The 20,045-nt window shown below is 52.4% G+C and overlaps 1 protein-coding gene across 1 annotated transcript in view; it reads left to right on the top strand.

Annotated features, from left to right (window-relative positions):
* LOC122679075 (translation initiation factor IF-2-like) overlaps positions 1 to 19,331 on the top strand; it is a 60,525-nt gene extending 41,194 nt beyond the window's left edge. The window contains exons 3-4 of the mRNA XM_043879339.1: positions 16,268 to 16,336; positions 18,362 to 19,331. Of these exons, the coding sequence (XP_043735274.1) occupies positions 16,268 to 16,336; positions 18,362 to 18,388 (96 nt within the window). The 3' untranslated portion in view covers positions 18,389 to 19,331. The remainder of the gene's footprint in view (positions 1 to 16,267; positions 16,337 to 18,361) is intronic.
* The last annotated feature ends 714 nt before the right edge of the window (positions 19,332 to 20,045 follow it).

Genomic DNA, 20,045 nt, shown 5'->3' with positions numbered 1-20,045 from the left:
GCCACTGAGTCACAGGTCCCTGAAGGGAGATGGCTTTCTCTCCCCTCCTTCAATGTGTCATCTCCCTCTCCTTAAGCTTGTATTATCTGGGTGTGGTGAGCCCTGGGATGAAAGCCGCCCTGCCAGCCGATCAGTAACATAAAACCCGTGAGCACCTCCTTTCACGTGGGGCCCCGTGACTGGCTGGCAGCTGCCAGCGGTGATGGGAACTAGTGGGGCCCCAGGGGCTGTGGGGATCGGTGTGTGGGAATCTGGGCAGGGCTGCTGGATGGAGAGTGGAGGCCCAGGGTTTGGCAGGGGAGGTCGTACTGCAGGATCAGGCTCCTCCTGGCACAGCGGGTTCCCAGCTGTAGGCGCTGGGGTGCGGTATTGGACCAGGAACCGGCTGCTCCCCAGAGGCACCTTTGGAAGGCACAGGGAGGGCTGGGCATCCCTGCTGGGGGTGTTTAGGGAACAGATTTCTGGGGGCTTAGGAGTGGGAAAGGGCGTACCCGGGAAAGCTCACTGGGTTGGTCGCCTGCTGTGTGGTCTTAGAAAGAAGAGGAGTTGATAACCTCCCTGTGCTAGTGCGTGAGTTCTTACTCTCCTGCCGAGTTCATCACTTGGCTGTATGCTGGTGTCTCTCTCTCCTTCTATGTGACCTTCCCAAGAGCAGGTGAGCTCCTTGCAGAGCGCCCTTCCCATCGAAACATTTGATGGCTGGAGGTGATCCACAGGCAGGACGTGGGATGCCCCTGGAGATCTTTGTCCTTGCTGCCTCTGTCTGCCATGGTCTAGTTGCTTGGGAGTGTCTTCATCTCTTTCTGATGGTTTCAGTTCCCTCTTCTCTTTTATGCTTCATTCTAACCTTCCATCCTTTTTTTTCTTCCAACCCTCCTTGGTGGCTCAGATGGTAAAGAACCTGTTGCCAATGCAGGAGACCCAAGTTTGATCCCTGGGTTGGGGAGTTTCCTTGGAGAAGGAAATAGCAACCCACTCCAGTATTCTTGCCTGGGAAATCCCATGGATAAAGGAGCCTGGTGGGCTACAGTTCATGGGGTTGCAAGAGTCAGACATGACCTTGCTTGAAGGCATGGGTGGACTTGGTCCAGAGGCCAACCTGTAAATGTTGGTTAGATCTTTGTTGCCCAACACACAGTATGATCTTGGTAGCCATTAGTTACTTCCTTTGCTAAGGACCTCCTCATGGTCCTTTCCAGAAGTGAGTTCCTTTTGCATCCATGCCCTTGTCCAGTTGCTGGCCTGGTGAGTTAGCAGCTGCTGTGAGAAGCACATGTCCCAGTGGGCTGAGGTGGGCTGTGTCCTGGCGGAATAGCCCTGAATCTCCCCCTTCAAGTCCACCCTCACTTAAGCCCCACTCACAGAATCAGGGGTGGGGTGGGGGGATGCACAGGCAAGAAAATCTTTTTTCTTTTTTTTTTTTTCCCCCATCAAACTTGCTTAGTGGCCAGTAGTTTGGCCACCTGATGCGACGAACTGACTCATTGGAAAAGACACTGATGCTGGGAAAGATTGAGGGCAGGAGGAGAAGGGGCCAACAGAGGGTGAGATGGTTGGATGGCATCACTGACTCGATGGACATGAATTTGAGCAAGCTCTGGGAGTTGGTGACGGGCAGGGAAGCCTGGTGTGCTGCAGTCCATGGGATCTCAAAGAATCGGGCCTGATTGAGTGACTGAACTGAACTGAAGCTTGCATATTTGTAGAAGCGGACGATACAGACGTCTTATATTCCTGACCCTCTGGAATAGCAACACTTCCCTTTCAGCCCTCTTGTCCTGCTTACGATAGGTTTGCATCTCTACTCTGCTCACTTAGCATTACACCCTGACCGTTCGCCAGTGTCTTTCAGTTCTAAAAGCTTGTCTTAAGCACCTTTCCCATGTTTCATCATGCACCTGCATGAGAAAGGTGCTGCCACTTGTTCCTGCTGTGAAAACAGGAGAATCACAGCCGTCTCCCCATGGGGCTGATGTGAGAGAGAGGTGAGGAAGATCCGTCCGAGTGCCCCGCCTCGGATGGCACAACGCAGGTGCTGCCAGTATTACTGTCCTGGTCAGCTCGGCCAAGTTAGGACATGCGGGCGTTCAGATCTGCTGCTGCTTTGCCTGCTATAACGCATGGACCTTTCCACATGTCTCTGACGGTTTTCCTGGCAGAGCCCCCAGAAAGGTCTAAGGAGTTTTACAGCATTTGGGTAGAATCTGTCCTACCTCTCCAGGTATATTCACCGGTCACCCCGCTGCACTTGGTTCTGGAGGTTACTGGGGCAACTCCTGGTGTGTGAGCATCTTACTTCAGGCAGCAAACTCCTTAGCGGGCATGGAGCTCTGTGACCTGCAAACACCCAAAACAAAGCCGTGTCCCTGCCACTTTTCTTTGACCAGCTTTTCATGTGTCTCAACTACTTGTGTATCCTCAACCGGTCATTTCCTTCGGCATGTTTAGCAGATTCCTCCCCCCGCCCCTCCATCCCCCCCACCGCCTATGAAGAGGTAAGGTCTGTCTGGACCAAATTGTGGATTTTACAGATGCGGGATCTAGGGGAGTCCCACTGGACTCTTTGTTAGGCATGAGGTTCCAGGAAATGACACCTCCTCTGTTTCTGTGGGGTATGCCATCTGCATCTGATTGTGGGAGCGAGATCATGCTTTACAAATGAATGCAGGGGCGCCTGTCTCCTTAACCCGGGCTCTTGCCCATTTTAAATATTCCTCCCTAAGTGGTATTTGTTGGGAGCTTCTCCTTTTTTTCTTCCTTCCTTTCCTCATAAGCAAAATAAAAAATCCTGCTAACCTTCAGGTGTCATTGTAAATGTCAGCTCTTTAGAGATCTCCACCTGGAACCCCCAGATTAACTGCTGGGAGTGGGGAGGTTGGGCTGGCAACTCCTTCACAACATTGGTTTGTAGGAGCATTTGTTGACCGTCTGCTTCCCCTGTAGACTCCAGGCACGGACCTTGTCTCTTACTGCATCGTATGTGTTCCCTCAGCCCCTCCTGCGGGGCTTGGAGTGGGTGCCCAGAGTGGTAAAATGCCTTGCGTGGATGCAGCTGACCCAGAACTTGACGGGGCATGTGAGCCCACCTTTGAGCTGGGTACCCCCGGGACCCTTTGCATCGGCAGCCAGCCAGCACTTGGCTTTGGTGTCTGGGTGAGTGGAACAAAGGTCTGCTGGCGTGGCAGGGCTTTGTCCCCGTGCCTCGCTGGTATCGGTCACTCTGGGCTACCTTGGCTCAGCGAGGCCAGACCGAGATCCAGGGGAAAGGTTGGGACTGGCCTCCCGGAGAGTGCCCAGTGACAGCCAGCCGTGCCCTCTGCTTGACTGCACCCAAGCCCAGCCCCTGGCGAGATTCCTGCAGGCCTGCTGTGGAAGGAGAAAGAAGCTTCTCTGTCACAAGCCGAGGCTTGAAACCAACCGAGAACTCCGGTTCCACCACTCCGGGACCTGTCCTGCTGGCGGAGGAGCCTGGGGTGGGGTGCAGATTGGCGCGGGGGAGGAGCAGAAGGAGGGAGAGGACATCTTCGGGTGGTCTGGTAACTTCCTCGAGGGCTGGAATGCTGGGCTCTCCAGTGAGCAGGGCTGGGGAAGGCCGGATGGAGGGCAGAGAGCGCCTGCCCAGCTGGAATCCTGGTGCTGCCAACCCCCTGTGGGCGTGGTACCCAGCCCCGGCAGCCCCAGCCTCCCTCCGGGAGAACGGAACTAACTAGGCTTGTGGGCAGATGCAGCGGCCGGGTGCCCCTGGCACTTTGCAAGCACCCGGTGGATGCTGCCTTTACGCTTGCTCTGCCCACCCACCTCCCGTCACCGTTGCCTTTGGCAAAAAATTGCTCACCTTACGGACTCGTCAGCGGAGTCAGTGAGAATTCACATCGCAGGTCCCCGGGCCATCAGAGCCCCCGATGAGGGTGGCAAGGCTGCCCCGGTGCTGGGAGGGACCCCGGCAGGAGGCTGAACTCGCAAGACTGGCACCAGTCTGAGTCCTTGGGGTTGGTGTGGGTTGGCAGAGAGCGGGCAGGCTGGAACCCCGTGTTCCAATCCCAGGCCTGCTACTTGAAGCTGACTGACCCTGGGTGGGTGTCTTGTTACTCTTCCCTTATCGTGAAGTGGGCAGAGGAGGGTCCCTGCACCACAGGTTGGAGGGAGACCCTTGGGATGGGGAGGCGGTTGAAGCCATCTGGGAGATGCTGGGATCAGGGCTGGCCAGGCTTTTTCATGGAGGGGGGTGGCAGGCAGCAAACTGGGGGGCTTCTTTCTGAGCGGCTTTTCTGGAGGCCTTGCAGACACACAGCAGCTCAAGGCCTGGCTTAGATGCGGATGTAGTTGGCAGGATAATCCAGTAATTACCTCTGCTTCCCCAATATTTTCATATCCTAGTCACTGGAACCTGTGAATATTCCGTGTGTATTAAGATTGCAGGTGGAAAGAAGGACGACCTTAACAAAGGGAGATTATCCGGGATTTTGCTGTGGGTCTGGTATCATCACAAGGGTCCTTAGAAATGGAGGAGGGAGGCAGAAGAGGAGGTCAGAGTGATGCCATGTGAGAAGTTACGTCACTGCTTTGAAGATGCTGGACGAGCTGTCAGGCAGGGAATCCCCCTTGGAGCCTCCAGAAAGGAATGTTGCCCCACTGACAACCCTTTAGACAACCTCGTGAGACCTCTTTTGGACTTTTCATCTTCAGAACTGTTTTTGGTTAATTTGTGTGCATTTAAGGCCCAGAGCTTGTGGTCTTTTGTTCTGACAGCCCTAGGAGTCTAATGCCATGGAGGAAGCATTTAATGGCCACGCTTTGTTTCCTGCACCGGGAGGGGTGGGAGCTGGGGACCGGCAAAGGGGAATGTCCTTCAGGGGTTGGCACTGGCGACAGAAGATGAGATGGTTGGATGGCATCACCAACTCAATGGACATGAGTTTGAGCAGACTTCGGGAGACAGTGAAGGACAGGAAAGCCTGGCGTGCTGCAGCCCACGGGGTCGCAAAGAGCTGGACACAGCCGAGCGACTGAGCAACAGCAAGTGGCCAACAGCCCTGTGTTTGGGTGTGATCCCTGGTAACTGGGTCCACAGGGGCCTGCCTGGTGACCTGGCGGGGGTGGCTGGGGTAAGCAGGTGTGCTGAGATCCTGTGATAGAGGCCTTGTGTAAATGCCGCCTGCCCATCACCTCTCGGACAGCCCAGCCTTCAGCTCTGGCAGCCTGGGGAGAACAGTGTAATGGTGCCTCAGGTGCTGGGAGGCACCCTTCCCGTCTTGCCCTCCTGTTTTAATTGTCAGTCTGTTGGAGGTATTTCTTCAAACATCTTGGGAGTGCTTGGCAGGTGTACGCACATGAGCTTCAAGCGATGGCCTGTCCCTCCTGCACACTGGCTGCTCCTGGCCTCAGGGCCCGGCACTTTCTCAGTCTTTACTGACAGGCCCTCCTGAGCTGCGCTGCGGGGAGGGAGGTCAACACCTGCCCCCGTCTCCTGCTCCCATCCCCTGTCCACTTTACTGCAGGAATGGATTGTCAGGCAGCAGGGGGGCCAGACGGAGGTGACCTCGACCTTGCTGTCCCGCTCTTGGAATGCAGGCCCTGGTCCTGTCTCAGTGTGGCCATTTTAGAAGAAGGCATGCTGTATCTGTGAGGGCTTTTGCACTAGTACTGTATGTGTGTGTGTGTGTGACGTGGGTTCCATGTATAGGATGACATGGGCTTCCTTGGTGGCTCTGACAGTAAAGAATCTGTCTGCCAATGCAGGAGACACAGGTTCGATCCCTGGGTCGGGAAGATGCCCTGAAGTAGGGAATAGCAACCCCCTCCAGTATCCTTACCTGGAAAATCCCATGGACAAGGAGCCTGGCAGGCTACAGCCCTTAGGGTTGCAGAGTCAAACACCACTTAGCCACTGAACAACAACATAGGATGACATTTAAATGCCTCCTTAAAGCCAAAGCAGGACAGCGCCCTGTCATCATCACCTGAACTTGGCAGGCATCAGGGCAGAGTGTGGGCTGCTCACCTGGACCGAGAGGCTCTCCCGAGTAAGTGGCTTTCACCCAGGGCCGGCTCAGCTGCTCTCAGGGGCCCTTGTCCTGCTCCAGAGCTGCCTGCAGCTTCCTGGGGCTCAGTCACTCAGAACAGGAGGAAAACGGGGATGCTACCAGGCTTGGGTTTGGCCCCCGCCAAAGCCAAGTTGAGAGTCCCTTGGACCGTAAGGAGATCCAACCAATCCCTCCTGAAGGAAATCAGTCATGCATACTCATTGGAAGGACTGATGCTGAAGCCGAAACTCCAATACTTTGGCCACCTGATGCAAAGAGCTGACTCTCTGGAAAAGACCCTGATGTTGGGAAAGATTGAAGGCGGGAGAAGGGGATGACAGAGGATGAGATGGTTGGATGGAATCACTGACTCAAAGGACATGAGTTTGAGTAAACTCCAGGAGTTGGTGATGGACAGGGAGTCCTGGCGTGATGGAGTCCATGGTGTTGCAAAGAGTGGGACACGGCTGAGTGACTGAACTGAACTGAACTGAAAGTCAAGTTGTCAGGCAAGATGAAGCAGGAGAAGCTGCCTTGCAGAGAGGGAGGAGGAGGGGCCAAGACCGCTGGCTAGCAGCTCTTTTATATGCAAACCCGATCTATCAGCTCCTCTGCCGGGATGGCTACCATCCTCTCCTCCCCCAGTTAGAGGGGTGGGAGGTGAGGAATTTCATGGGGGGCATTATCTCTGATCTTGGCCGCTACCTTCCTCTGCTGCATCCTGCATCCTGGGGCTGGAGGATGAGGGGCAGACACCTGGCTGGAATGACAATGAGCCGTCCTGGAGATGCTCCTTGAGGAGGGCTCCGCTGAGCCAGCTTCTCTGCCTCTCTGCCTCTCCAGCCGGTGCTCCTCTCCTTCTCTGACAAAGGCCAGGCCATCGGAATGGAGATGCCCTCTGGGCTGGCCTTGGCTCCAGGTGAGAGATGAACCTGGAGATCCATCCTTGAGGCTGTCCAGTCTCATTTTTTATGCAGATGTGTTGGGGTGGGAGGAGGATTGGGGCACATGGGGAGAGTGGAGACAGGCTGGGCCTGGGAGGTCCTGAGATGGTCCAAGCTGTCACCCCTTGGCGGCGGGGGAGCATCTCCTTTGATGTCAGTGTCCCAGGTCACCCACCCTCCGCCCTCTGAGAAAATGACCTTGTGCTGCTTTAGCGGTGGATCTGAACTATGCCTTCACTGAGGTGGGAAGTCCACTGGAAACCCTCATGAAAAGAAAATATAAGCAAAGAGCAACAACAGAGTCCAGGTGGCATTACATTTGAGCTTCTGTGATGCTGTCTTCACCCACCGATAGTTTTTTCCCTGACTTTTAAAATAATAGTATGTTTTCCTTATTATAAAATAATGCTTTGTTTTGTTTGACGAAGAATTTTGTAGCACTTCTTATGAACTAGCCAACCTTTCTAAGCCCTTGGCAAATATCAATATGAACTCATTTAATTTAACCCCACGGCAGCCCTAGGAGGTGGTGCTGGGCAAGAAATGGAGGTTAGGTGATGCTACTGAGGGCACACGGCCGCTGCTGGGGGAAGACCAGGAGCACTGCCCCAGGGTCTGTGGCCTTCTCTTTGAAACGCAGAAAATTAAAAATGTTAGTTCTGCCAGCCAGAAATAAATGCTCTGAGTACTAATCCCACTTCCAGAATTAGGGGTATAGTATAGCTGTATCCTAGTTTTTTTAACCATATTGCATGTCTGACTCTTTGTAACCCCACCTACCAGGCTCCTCTGTCCATGGGATTTCCCAGGCAAAAATACTGGAGCGGATTGCCTTTTGCTTCTCCAGGGGATCTTCCCCACTCGGGGATCAAACCCTCATCTTTTGTGTCTCCTGCATTGGCGAGTGGGTTCTTTAACAGTTGAGCCACTGGGGAGGATTCATTTCCTATGATTTGAATCTGTCACTTAAAAAAAGAGTTCTTGCATATATACTTGTGTATCCTGGTCTCTCTTCTTCACTTCTTTTTTAAGTGCCATCTCTTTACTTTTGAAAAGTATACTAGACTTTCAGAATAGCTTAAAATTCCCCCAGACATGCCCATAGGCACTCGTCAATGCAGTGTCTTCAGCTCATACTCTGCTATTCGGGAGTTGCTTCTGGTGGACAGAGATTGGCAGCTTAGGGCAGGGTTGACAGCAGTGATGGGAGTGACCAGAGGTCTAGGGGCCAGGAAGTCCAGTGATTGAGTTAACAAACTTGTAGGTTGCATATTACATCTTGCAATTAATTATTTAAGCAGTCATTAGTAAATCATGAAGCTGACATTATTATTCTTTATTATTAAATAACAGGATGTTGCTAAGGCTATCAAGTATTAATTATTTAAGTCTCATTACTGAGTATTATGCTTTGTAGTGTTTGACTAACATGGAAAGGCCAAGGAACAAAGCCGGTGTAAGGCAATGGCCGCTGTTTTCCATTAGCATTTTTTCCCTCTTGGTTTCCTAAGAGCTTGAGGGCCCGGTTTTATCTTACTGTACCTTGTAACTCCATTACCCAAAAGTTCGAGAATGTTTGTCAAATTTTAGTTTCTAATGGAAGGTCAGAGTAGACAGCCATACTGGAGTTGAGTAATGTTCTCCCCAGGTTATGTCTGTCGGAACCTCAGATGCTGTCGTTGCGGTGTAGGGTCTTTGCAGAAGTCATTAGCTCAGTTGAAATCTCACAGAATTAGATGGGTCCTAAATCCAATGACTGGTGTCCTTGGAGGAGGGGAGAGGACTGAGATGGAACGACATGGAACAGAACACTCCGGAGAGACACGGGGAAAGGCCTTGTGACAGCTGAAGCAGAGATGTGAGAGGGGCAGCTACAGGCCCTGGGAGACCCAACATTACCTGGAGCCTCTGAAAGCAATGAAGAGGCGAGGGAGGATTCCTAAGACGCCACCAACACAGAACCAACTGCCCTTTGCAAAGGACGAGGTGCCAGGGAGGGTCTGCCAGCTCTCCCTCAGGTAAGCATGTGGCGAGCTCAGTTCTGTCTGACCCTTTGTGATCCCGTGGACTGTAATCCGCCAGACTCTCCTGCCCATGGGATTTCCCAGGCAGGAGTACTGGAGTGTGTTGCCATTTCCTCCTCCAGGGCATCTTCCCAACCCAGGGATCACCTGTGTATCCTACTTGGCAGGTAGGTTTGTTACCACTGGGCCACTTGGGAAGCCCCTCTTAGGTATAGGCACTCAGTAAATGTTTGCTGAATGAAAGAAAGACTGAGAATTCAGTGAACCTTGTGATTTCATCCTTCACGCCCTGGCCACCGCTCTTGGGGCTTTTGAACCTTCCAGACAAATAACCTCTTTTTGGATAACTAAGGGAACCTCATCCTCCCACTTAGTAGCTGTGGGATCTTCAAAAAAGTGGCTTCAAAAGTGGCTTCAAAAAGATCCTCAGATCTTGGTGACCTTACTAGTAAAAAGTACAAACATGTCCTGGGTCATGCTGATGATTATACATGATGATGATCATAGAGCCTGGGGGCATGGTTATTACCCTGAGAGCATTAGCATTTATTACCGTTATTGGCAAAGATGAGCAGTGTTGCTGTGCATACCCCATTCTCTGATAAGCCTGAAACCACCAGAGTCACATCTCCTTCATGACTTTCTCCTCCTGGTCCTCCACCTCCTCCCCTTCCTCCTCTGTCCAGGGACAGGGGAAGGCAGGAAGCCCCCAGGGAGACACTTTCTCTCCTCTTAGACTGCCTTCCACATCCCCTTGTCACTGGGTTGAGCAGCCATGTCCTGTCTACGTCCTTCACAAGGGGAAAAAAAAGAGCAGAGCAGAAGTAAGCAGTGAAGAGGAATGGTTATTGCTCGACGCGGGGGTTCCTTCAGGCCCAGCCCGAGGGAGGTGGGGTTTGGGAACCGACAGTGCAGAGCAGATGCTGCCCGTGTGCACTGTGACCCGCCTTACCAGACAGCTGTCCTGCTGCTGCAAGGATCCCTGGAGTTGCTCCCGGGTGGTGGCGACCTCGGGCTAAATTGGGGGGGGGGGGCGGGGGCAGTGGATATGAAAATGTTCATAATCAAATAAACATTAAGGAGCAGAGGGAAATTCTCTCACCCAGTCTCTCATCCCACCTCCTTGGGGTGCAAGAGTTCTAGGGAAGTACTGAAATTCTAGCTCCTGCCATTCCCCGCAACAATTCTGTCTTACAGATTAGGAAATAGATGAGGAAGTGTGGTCTCAGGTTATTTTGGTTTCGTGGCCTTTTCCCAGAGCTGCGGAGCAGCCTGCACACTCCCTCATCCCTTGTTCCTCCCAGTCCTGGCTCGTGAGGTCAGGGGGCTGATGGCCTGGCCCTGCACATTCAGATAGCCCTGCCCTGGCTGCCTGCTGCTTCACACTGTAGGTTTGTGTGATGTCGGCCAAGCTGATTGTGGACTCTGATTTCAGCCTTGTTGCTGGGAGCAGGGCAGGATGTGTTAGACTCTGGGTGCCCGGGACCCCAGGCTTTCTTTGTCTGAGGCGGAGTGCCTCAGATCAGGCGAGGGGTGTGACTGCCTCTCAGCTTGGGTGGGACATCTGCCATGCAAAGAAGTGGATGCACTTCTTTGATGCCCTTGGACCTACACAGCCAGGAACTGTTCTAACTCCCAAAGAATATCTGCAGATTCTAACGCCAGATATGGATTCGAAACAAAACCAACAAAATGGAATTTTTTTAAAATTGCTTGTGTCAATATATGCTTGTTGAAAAGTGGCCTCCACAGACTACAGAGATGTAACAAGGAGGAAGTGACCTTTCTGTGTAAGGTCACCCCTGTCCTTTGGCAGAGGACGTTTATGGAAGGAGTCAGAAAATCTTGGCTTGGAATCCTGCCTTGACCATTTTGGTTTTTAAAGGTCTCATGTGAGGGAAAAGTCCTCCTACCACCCCCAAGGGCCTTCATGAGCGTTACAGGAGATGTTTGATGAAATTCTGTCCAAGGCTGTCATTTGTCCTTTTGTGGGTTCAATGCATGTTCTTTTTCCCCATCCCTGCCCCTTGCTTTTGATCTTTTAGGAACCCAGACACCTGAGAGCATCCATTCTCTGATCACCTCTCCCCTCCAGCCCTGCCCACTTGCTTGCTGGGTTGGCCAGCTCTGGCTTTCCCACTCCAGTCAGGCAAAGCGTCTGGCCTGGATTGGCTACGCTGTCACAAGACCTGGGCCTGCCTCCAGTTCCAGGCATGTCCTCCTGAGGGTTTAAGAGGGGGGTCCGGGCAGATTCAGATCAAAGGCACACTCCTCTCGAAGGGCCCCGTGACCTGTGTGTGCTTGGCACACGTTGAATTACCTGAAGGACAACACTTTCTCATCCTTAGCTAATTTGGAAAATGAATGGAAGGGAAATCCCTTGGTATTTCTGGAAGTGTGAGCAACATGTCCATCGTTCAGGTGTGTTCTTGGCTGCTGAGAAATCATTTTGGTTAACTTTCAGTTACTGAGATGCTGGGGGTGGTAGTAATAGCTAATATTTATTGGGTGCTTTCTGTGTGTGAGGGACCTTCCATGGGCTTTGCTTGGATCATTACATTTTATCCTCCCAGCAGCCTTATTAAGTAAGTGAAGAAAGAAAGTTAGTCGCTCAGTCGTGTGTGACTCTTTGCGGCCCCATGGACTGTAGCCCACCAGGCTCCTCTGTCTATGGAATTCTCCAGGCGGTAATACTGGAGTGGGTTGCTTGTCTCTTCAGGGGATTTTCTGACCCAGGAATCGAACCTAGGTCTTTTGCATTGCAGGCAGATTCTTTACCAACTGAGCCACCAGGGCTTTATTAAGTAAGGACAGGTGTTGATTTCTGAAAGGGAAGCTTCAACTTGCTAAAGGAGCTGCCTGGTGTACACAGTAAGCAAAGTGGCACGATATGGGAGGGCTGGTGTGATTCCAGAGCCCGGGTCTTCAAGGGGAATTTCCCTTCTAGAATCTCTGTGCATCTCTCTACTCCACTCCTTCTGTGAATCGGTGATTCAGCGTCATTCACTTTTCCTTTGGAGACTTTCAGCCTTCTCTCCACTAGAAGTGGTTTCCATCGTTCTGGCCGAACACAGTGACTAACACAATAGGTTTGCAGTAAATGTCCAGTGGATGAGTAGCCAGCGTGGATGTTAATTGAGTACCTACTAGCTGCCAGACCGCAGTGGGGGTGGGTTCTGGAAAACACAGAATTTAGGGATAACATAATTGCTATCCTCAAGCTGTTCACTCACAGCTTTGTCGTGGAGAAAGCCCAGGTGCAAATGACGGATGGATGCTCCAGGCGGGACTCGGGCCTTGGTGAGAATAAGGCCTGTGTGCTTTTAGAGCATGCCAGGTCTCCATTTGGGTCACTGTGCCGAGAGCGAGTGGGCCACAGATGACAGGCTTGGGATTTGAATCAAAAACGGTGTCTGTGTTTATGCTGTGAATGCACTGGGGAGGGGGCAGCAGCAGATTTAGCTGAGAGTCCCAGGGGGGTGATGAGAAGGTTGGAGAAGGTTGCACAGCAACAGAGAAGGCTTTGCAGGATGAATAGAAGCTCATCAAGAAGACTGAACAGCTGGAGGGATGGCAGGAGCAGAGGCCCAGGAGAGGGTCAGTGAGTGACATGTCCTATGTGCCTGACGCAGGGTGGCTGTAGCTGAAGCTGCAAATTTAAGAGCTTGGACCCTGGGCCGTCAATCCCAGTTCAGCTTATTATTACCTGTGTTATGGATTTTGTGGTTTTGTCAATACACCCATCTGAGGTGTGTGCTGCCTCTGATCTAGAGGACAGTCCATAAATATCAGCCGTGGGCATTCCCTTCAGCCCGACTGTGAAGCAGTGGACTGTAATCCTGCAGATTTGAGACCGAGAAGGATGAGGTGTGTCACGTGACCCTGTTCATCCTCCAAAGGAAGGTCCTCACCCTCCTCAAGGCTTGTGCCGCCGTGCCGCGGTGCTCTCAATGTGCCGGTTTCTTTGGATGTGAAACGCTGGGGGCCTGTGTGTACAAGGAAGCAGGAAGTGATGAGATGTGTTGTGTGAGCTGTGTTGAATGTCACTCCCCTAGGTGACTAGGGGAGAAATCAGGGTGTTTTAGTCACCTCTTCCCTGTGACTGTGGAAGTAGCACCTCATCCCCTCCTGCACCATCTGAGACCCGTTTCTTCTCCCGTCGTTACAGTTTGTGGGAGCCGGGGGCCCGCGGGAGCCGCATGCTCCTGGATGCCCGTCTGAAGGATTAGCAGGGCTGGCCAGGCGAGCAAGGAAAAAGTACTCAAGCTCCTGTTCTCCTTTCCCTTTTTCCTCTTCCAGTTCCTTCCTCTCCTCGAAGCCACTTCAGGATTTAGAGTGTACTCTTCCTTTTTATCTTTTCCCTCTGAGTCAAGAGAAAGTTTCCAGTTCTGCTAATTTCTAGTTAGGTGACCGTGGGCAAGCCACCCTGGTGAGCCTTAGCTCCTCATCTGTAAGAGGTATCAGTAACTGCTTCCGGGGGGTGGGTGGGCAGGAAGCGAGACCCTGAGCGTTAGGAGCTCAGCTTGCTCTTATCACAATAAGGTATTACCACAATAAGCCCGGAAGGGTGCTTGCTAAGGGTAGCCCCCTTACTCCATTCCCAGCAGCAACCACTCATACGCTCATCACTTTATCTCAAAGGCCTCACATTGAAGAGAGAGCAGTCAGCCCCCAGAAACAGTGCTTTTCCAGTGAGTCCTGTGGCATCCTGGCATCACCCTGGCCCCACATCACTGCATCACCCTGCATCTCTGCATCACCCTGCATCTCTACATCACTCTGCAACACTGCATCACCCTGCATCACTCTGCATCTCATCCTTCACCACCACAGCCCTGCATCATTGCATGACTCTGCATTACCATGACCCTGCCTCACTATCATCTTGCATGTCTGCCACCCGAGGGACCTGTAGAGTACGCCCCACCGCAGCTCTACTGGACAGAATTGCTGTAGTGGACCTTGGAGGTCTGTATTATGATAAGACCCTAGGTGATTCTTAGGCCCAGTCAGGTGTCAGACCCACCGGTCCAGAGAAATCTTTTGTGAGCCTAGTACTGAAATTTACACGGTGAAGGCATTTGGTAAATGTGGAGGGATTCACATACACCATCCCCAAAAGCAGTGTGTGTGTATGTGTTGTGTGTGATGTGTGTGTTGTGCTGTGTATGAGGTGTATGTATTACGTGTTGTGTGTGTGATATGTGTGTTGTGTGTTGTGTGATGTTGTGTGTGATGTATATCTCTTCTGTGTGTGATGTGTGTGTCTTGTGTGTGTGATATGTACGTGTTGTGTGTGTTGTATATTCTGTGTGTGATGTGTGTATTGTGTGTGATGTGTACGTGTTGTGTGTGTATTCTGTGTGTGATGTGTGTGTATTGTGTGTGATGTGTACGTGTTGTGTGTGTGTTGTGTATTCTGTGTGTGATGTGTGTGTACTGCGTCTGTGATGTGCGTATGTTGTGTATGTGTGGTGTGTGTGTGTGATTGTATGCGTAGTGTGTGTGTGATGTCGCAATTGGCTTGCCATGAATGCTGTAATACCATTCAGTTCCCACGGAGTTCTGGAGACTGAAGTTCCCGAAGTCAGGGTTTTTATCTGGACTGTGATTCTGATGTGTTTTTAACGCGTTTGAATGTCTGCTGCTCATTTTTCCTCCTTTTGCTACCTTCCTTCCTTTCTTCTCCTTTCTTTTCCTCAGTCATGTTCATGTTCCCCGTGCACTCTGTCTCCTGACGCTGGATGCTGGGGTGTGAGTGGGGTTTGCCTGCAGCGATCAGGGGAAGGGGGAGGAGGGCTCTACGCTGCTCCGCCTGGCCGAATCACTCGCTGGGTGCTGTGAACCCCTCCCCTCCTCCGCAGAGCACTGGTGCATGCGGGTGATGCCTCCCTGTCTGCATTCTTGCTCTGTCACCTCTTCCCCTTGCCCCTCTGCCTCCACTTTGGACTTTCCCAGTGCCCTGTGGGCAGGCAGCTCGCCGCCCGGGTTTACATAGTGACATGTGCCCCTGTGACTTGAAGGAAAGACCTTTTCTGTGAAAGTCAGAAGTGCATTCCGGAGTCACAAGCGTGACCTCTCCGGAAGCCCAGCTAATCCAAGTATTAAGAGGAATTGGAACAAAGGTGATGATTGAGGGCTGTGTACGGTAGGATGTGGGGGAGGGCAGGTGCGGCAGGCCTGCTGGGTTGAAAGCTCTGTCTTGAGGAAGGTAGTCCCCAGCCCTGAGAGTCCAGGACCCAAGTCCTAAAGCGAGGCCAGGGTTTGCTGTGATGATGGATCTGGAGGAGGCTTGTAGTCCAATGGTTTTGAGTTCAGTTCCACCCCTCGATAGCTGAGTAGCATCAGGCAAGATGCCTACCTGTTTGTTGTTCAGTTGCCAAGCTGTGTCCTACTCTTCACCACCCCATGGACTGCAGCACACCAGGCTTCCCTATCCCTCAGCACCTCCTGGAGTTTGCCTAAGTTCATGTCCGTTGAATCGGTGAAACCATGCTGATGTGTCTGTAATTTGGGGATTTGAGGCCTGGGATGTGAACATTAGTGGGGATTAAATGGGAGAATTAGAAAGGCGATCAATAAATGCCAGTCTCGTCTTCCTCCTTAATGGAGCATCACTCTTCCACCTACCCTGAATATCTTTTTTGCTTCTTCCCAACTCACTCACCTCTCAGGCTGCATGTGATCCATCCATGAAGACAGCTCCAGTCCGGCATGGAGCTCCCCAAGGTCCTGGAGCGCGTCGACTGCAGCTTGTGGGCTCCGTCCATTGGACTGTTTATTTCTCATAGCCCCGTTGCTTTAATGAGATTTGAAGCTCTTTGCAGACAGGGCCCCACGTGAGATCTTGAAAGTTACTTTCATGGAGAACACATGCCCCCTAGATCTTCTCTATTTGTAGTTTTTAAGGGTGGATCCCACTGTCCTATAGAGAACTCTGTCTTTAGTCACTATTGGGTGGTTCAGTTCTGTGGCACTTTGCCCCCGTTGTTCATGGGATTTGATTGACAGCTGGGCCTTTGCTGACCTTTCCCTGAGGTTCTTTGTGGGCAAAAGCAAACAAAAGGAACTTTTAAAAGAACTTTGAAGGTTTGTCATTTGTACAAGGAAAGTGTTCCTGACTTTCTCAGCTCATTTCAGTATCTTAATCGCCTTCAGGCTGTAAAGGAACATGGAGGTGAGCTGATTAAATGAAAGGTTTTCTTTGATTGAATGAAAGCCTACTACGTGTAAAGGCTTGAGTAGGTTAATTCTAATTCTTCCCCTAATTGTGCAGGGCAGGACCTGTTTTGCAGGGAGGCATGTGGATTCAGAGAACCGATGTTCAAGGTTTCACAGCTGTTTGGTAAGCACTGGAGCCCACCAGGCTCCTCTGTCCGTGGATTTCCCAGGCAAGAATACTGGAGTGGGTTGCCATTTCCTTCCCCTGGAGAAGGAATTTGGATCGAACCCAAGTCTCCTACATTGGCAGGTGGATTCTTTACCACTGAGCCACCAGGGAAGCATCTGGTCTGGTCTAGTAAGTGAGAAAGAAGGCTGTTGTGAAGTAATCCCGGAGATGTGTAATCAGGACACCTCTACCCCCAAAGCTGGTGGCTGTGTCATAGGGCAGCCTGTGACCAGTGTCCACATTCCACCTGGGCGAGCGCTGCCCCCGGTTTCTCCGGGATCATCTGTCTTCTCATCTGCAGGTGGGGAGAAGCAGTCAGGGGTCAGTGGTTTGGGGGGAGACCCACCTCCCCACTGCCACCCTGTCATCCCTGAGCCTGGTGGGAACAACGTGATGGACAGACGTCCAGCTCTGACGAGGAGCCTCCTGAGGATCGTGTCGTGGATGACACAAGAGACCCGTACCTCGGGAAAGGAGCGAGACCCACTGACAGGTCATTGGGCGGGGGCGTTCTGGTCAATGGATATTGATGCCTCCGAAGTCTCAGTTGCCTTGTCTAGTGATCAAACTCCCACCATCCCCAACTTTGTCTTCCAGAACCTGTCACCCTGCCCCCAATCTTTCCCACCATATAAGCCTTCTATGGCAGGACAGCCTCGTGGTTAGGCAAAAAGGCCTTGGGCGCTGAGTGCCTGGGCTCCCATCTCAGGGTCTCTGACTCCCCGCATGACTTTGGGTGAGTGACTTGCTGTGTGCCAGCGTCCTCGTTTGGAAATGAGTTCCTCCCTCACGGCACTGTTGGCTTTATATTACATAGCACAACCAGCGCTTTTGGAGTGAGCACGCAGGAGATCGGGTTATTACCTGCCCCTCGGGCCTCCAGTCACGAGGCGCTCTGACCGAGGCCTCGAACCTCACGACTTCAGGAGCAGCTCCTGCTATGCCCAGCGCCCCCCTCTCGGTTGAGATTTGCTTCTTACTCCGCATCCCACAGGTCTTAGCTGGGCACCTCGGGCAAGTCACTTGACCTCTCTGGGCCTTGGTTCTCAGCTGTTCAGTGAGGACAGATTATTCCCAAGGTTTCATAGGCTCTGACATACTGGAGCCTCTCCCCTTCACTGGTCCAGCCTCTCCTTCTCTGCCCAGCACCCACTACTACCCTGCCAGGGGAACTCGGACGTCACCCACATACCCAGTTACGGCCATGCACCGTCTCTGCTTATTCGCATCTCTGGATCCCTTGGTGTGTAGCCTGGAAGCTGCCTGAAGGCAGGAATTCTGTCTTTCTTGGTTGATGTGATTTCCAGCTCCTAGCACCATGCCTGACATCATGAGCATTCAGTGTACGGTTATAATTAATCACTTACTATTCCAGCCAACATTTACTGAGCCTCCACTGAGTTCTCCAGGGCTGTGGAGGTCTCTGCAAACCTGGCCGAACCCAGTGTCAGAATTTTTAAAGAATGGCTGTAATCAACATAGGTGGAAGTATTAATGTGGGCGTGCTAAGTCGCTTCAGTTGTGTCTGACTCTTTGTGACCCTATAGACTGTAGCCTTCTAGGCTCCTCTGTCCATGGGATTCTCCAGGCAAGAATACTGGAGTGGGTTGCCATTTCCTTCTCCAGGGGATCTTCCCAACCCAGGGATCAAGTCTGCATCTTTTATGTCTCCTGTATTGGCAGGCGGGTTCTTTACCACTAGTGCCACCTGGGAAGTTAGAAGTATTAACACTTGGCCTTACAAAGTGTGATGCAGAGGAAGTAAGACCCTCCCTCACTTTAGTGAGTGGGTTGGGGTGCGATCTGCACCTCCCGAGCAACCATAGTAGCTGATCAGGGCTGTTGAGGGTGATGCTGGCCTTCTGCTGAGTAGGGAGCCCCCGTGGGCAGGTCTGGGCACCAGGCATTTTATATACAGTCTCTCCTCCACATATGAAGCCCAGAGGACATGCGTTTCAATTCCCCGTTTTCATTCAACAGATGAGGAAGTACTTCCAAAGAGCCTAAGGGCTGTGCCCGTGGCTATTGAACAGCTGACCGCACTGGGACTCACACCCTGGTTTATCTGGGCCCCGAACCCCCATCCTCTGAATGAGGAATCAGGTGAATGCATGCCAGGGGGTGGAGGCGGGCAGGGGATCACGTGCTGGAAGGCTTGGGAATTCCAAGGCAGCTGATCCGTGTCACCCCAGCACACATTGGAGAGAAACCGAAATGAAGCAAAGATAGAGTCTGTCAGCAGTGGGACAGCTGTCACTTGCCCTGGGAACAAACCTCCTTGATTTATCTGCCCAGGCTTGGGCAGGCTCCAGCTCTCAGGATATCACCGAGAAATGACGTGGACATAGCTGGAGAAATTGTCAGCTCTCCCTTCCTCAGAGAAAGATGAGGCAGACACCTGCTTGGTAGCATCGGTGTTGAGGCCTGCGGAGGGAGAGGAATGGAGGCCAGCTAAGAGGGTGGGAGCTTCACTGACTGGCTCCTCCCCTGGGGACCTGGTCCCTCCTCCCCACAGCCACCCCCTCGGCCTCTGCTGACTCTTGGTCCTGCTAAAATCAAGCCTGTGACGGATCACTGCTGCAAGAGAGGGGAGGACAGAGAGAGAACATACACACACACAGGCGCAGAAGCAGAGAGAGGGTGTGATGCCCAGCCAGACACGCACCAGAGATGCTCGCTCTGGCTCCCACCGTGGACTGTGCTGCTCCCTGATCGCTATTGCCAGGGACTGCCTGACCCAGCTTTGCGCATTCCCGTCTCTGCCAACCCCGATCCCTGAAGTCTTCCTGTTCCCAGAGCACCCCTCTGCACACCCTATATTTCGAGGATGATGCTTTTTTAGCTTTATTTTTTTTTATTTTACTGATTTATTATTATTTTTTAAAACTTTTTATTTTGTACCGAAAAGTGAAAGGGTTAGTCGCTCAGTCATGCCCGACTCTTTGCAGCCCCGTGGGCTGTTGCCCACCAGGCTCCTCTGTCCGTGGGATTCTCCAGATAAGAACACTGGAGTGGGTTGCCGTTCCCTTCTCCAGGGGATCTTCCTGACCCAGGGATCGAACCTGGGTCTCCTGCACTGCAGGCGGATCCCTCACCATCTGAGCCACTGGGGAAGCCCATTTTTGTGTTGGGGGATAGCCGACTAACCATGCTGTGATAGTTTCAGGTGAGCAGCGAAGGGATGTACTTGGACCCATTCTCCTCCACCTCCCGTCCCATCCAGGCTGCCCTGTAGCACTGCGCAGAGCTCCTCGTGAGGCTGGGGTTTTAGAAAGATGCTCTCTTGGTGTTGGATAGGACGTCGAGGCAGGCTGTGTCTCAGTTTTCTTCAGCGTGTTCCCTACCAGGTGGGTTGGCTGTTGGAAATACCTAGTGGGGAGGGGTTGTCAAGGACCATATGACCTATCTGGGCCTGATGGAGGCAGAGGCTGAGAGGAGAGAGACTCAGGCGGCAAGAGAATTGGGCCGGGGGCTGTTTTCTTGTGGGGGCAATTCCGTGTCAAATTCCATGTCACCCGGCCAGAGGGGATTATTTGTGAAGTGTTCCCCTGAGCGCCCTCCCTGGGGCAGGGTCAGCTGGAAGGCAGCAAGGCATGAAAAGACACGGCAGGGAAACCTGGAAGGGTCCGTTCCCAGGCCTGAGGGGCTGGTTCTATGTCTTCAG

Source organism: Cervus elaphus, chromosome 21, assembly GCF_910594005.1.
Source record: "Cervus elaphus chromosome 21, mCerEla1.1, whole genome shotgun sequence".
Classification (NCBI taxonomy): Eukaryota; Metazoa; Chordata; class Mammalia; order Artiodactyla; family Cervidae; genus Cervus; species Cervus elaphus.
The sequence above is the reverse complement of the archived record's forward strand: the minus strand, read 5'-3'. Positions and strand labels throughout refer to the sequence as shown.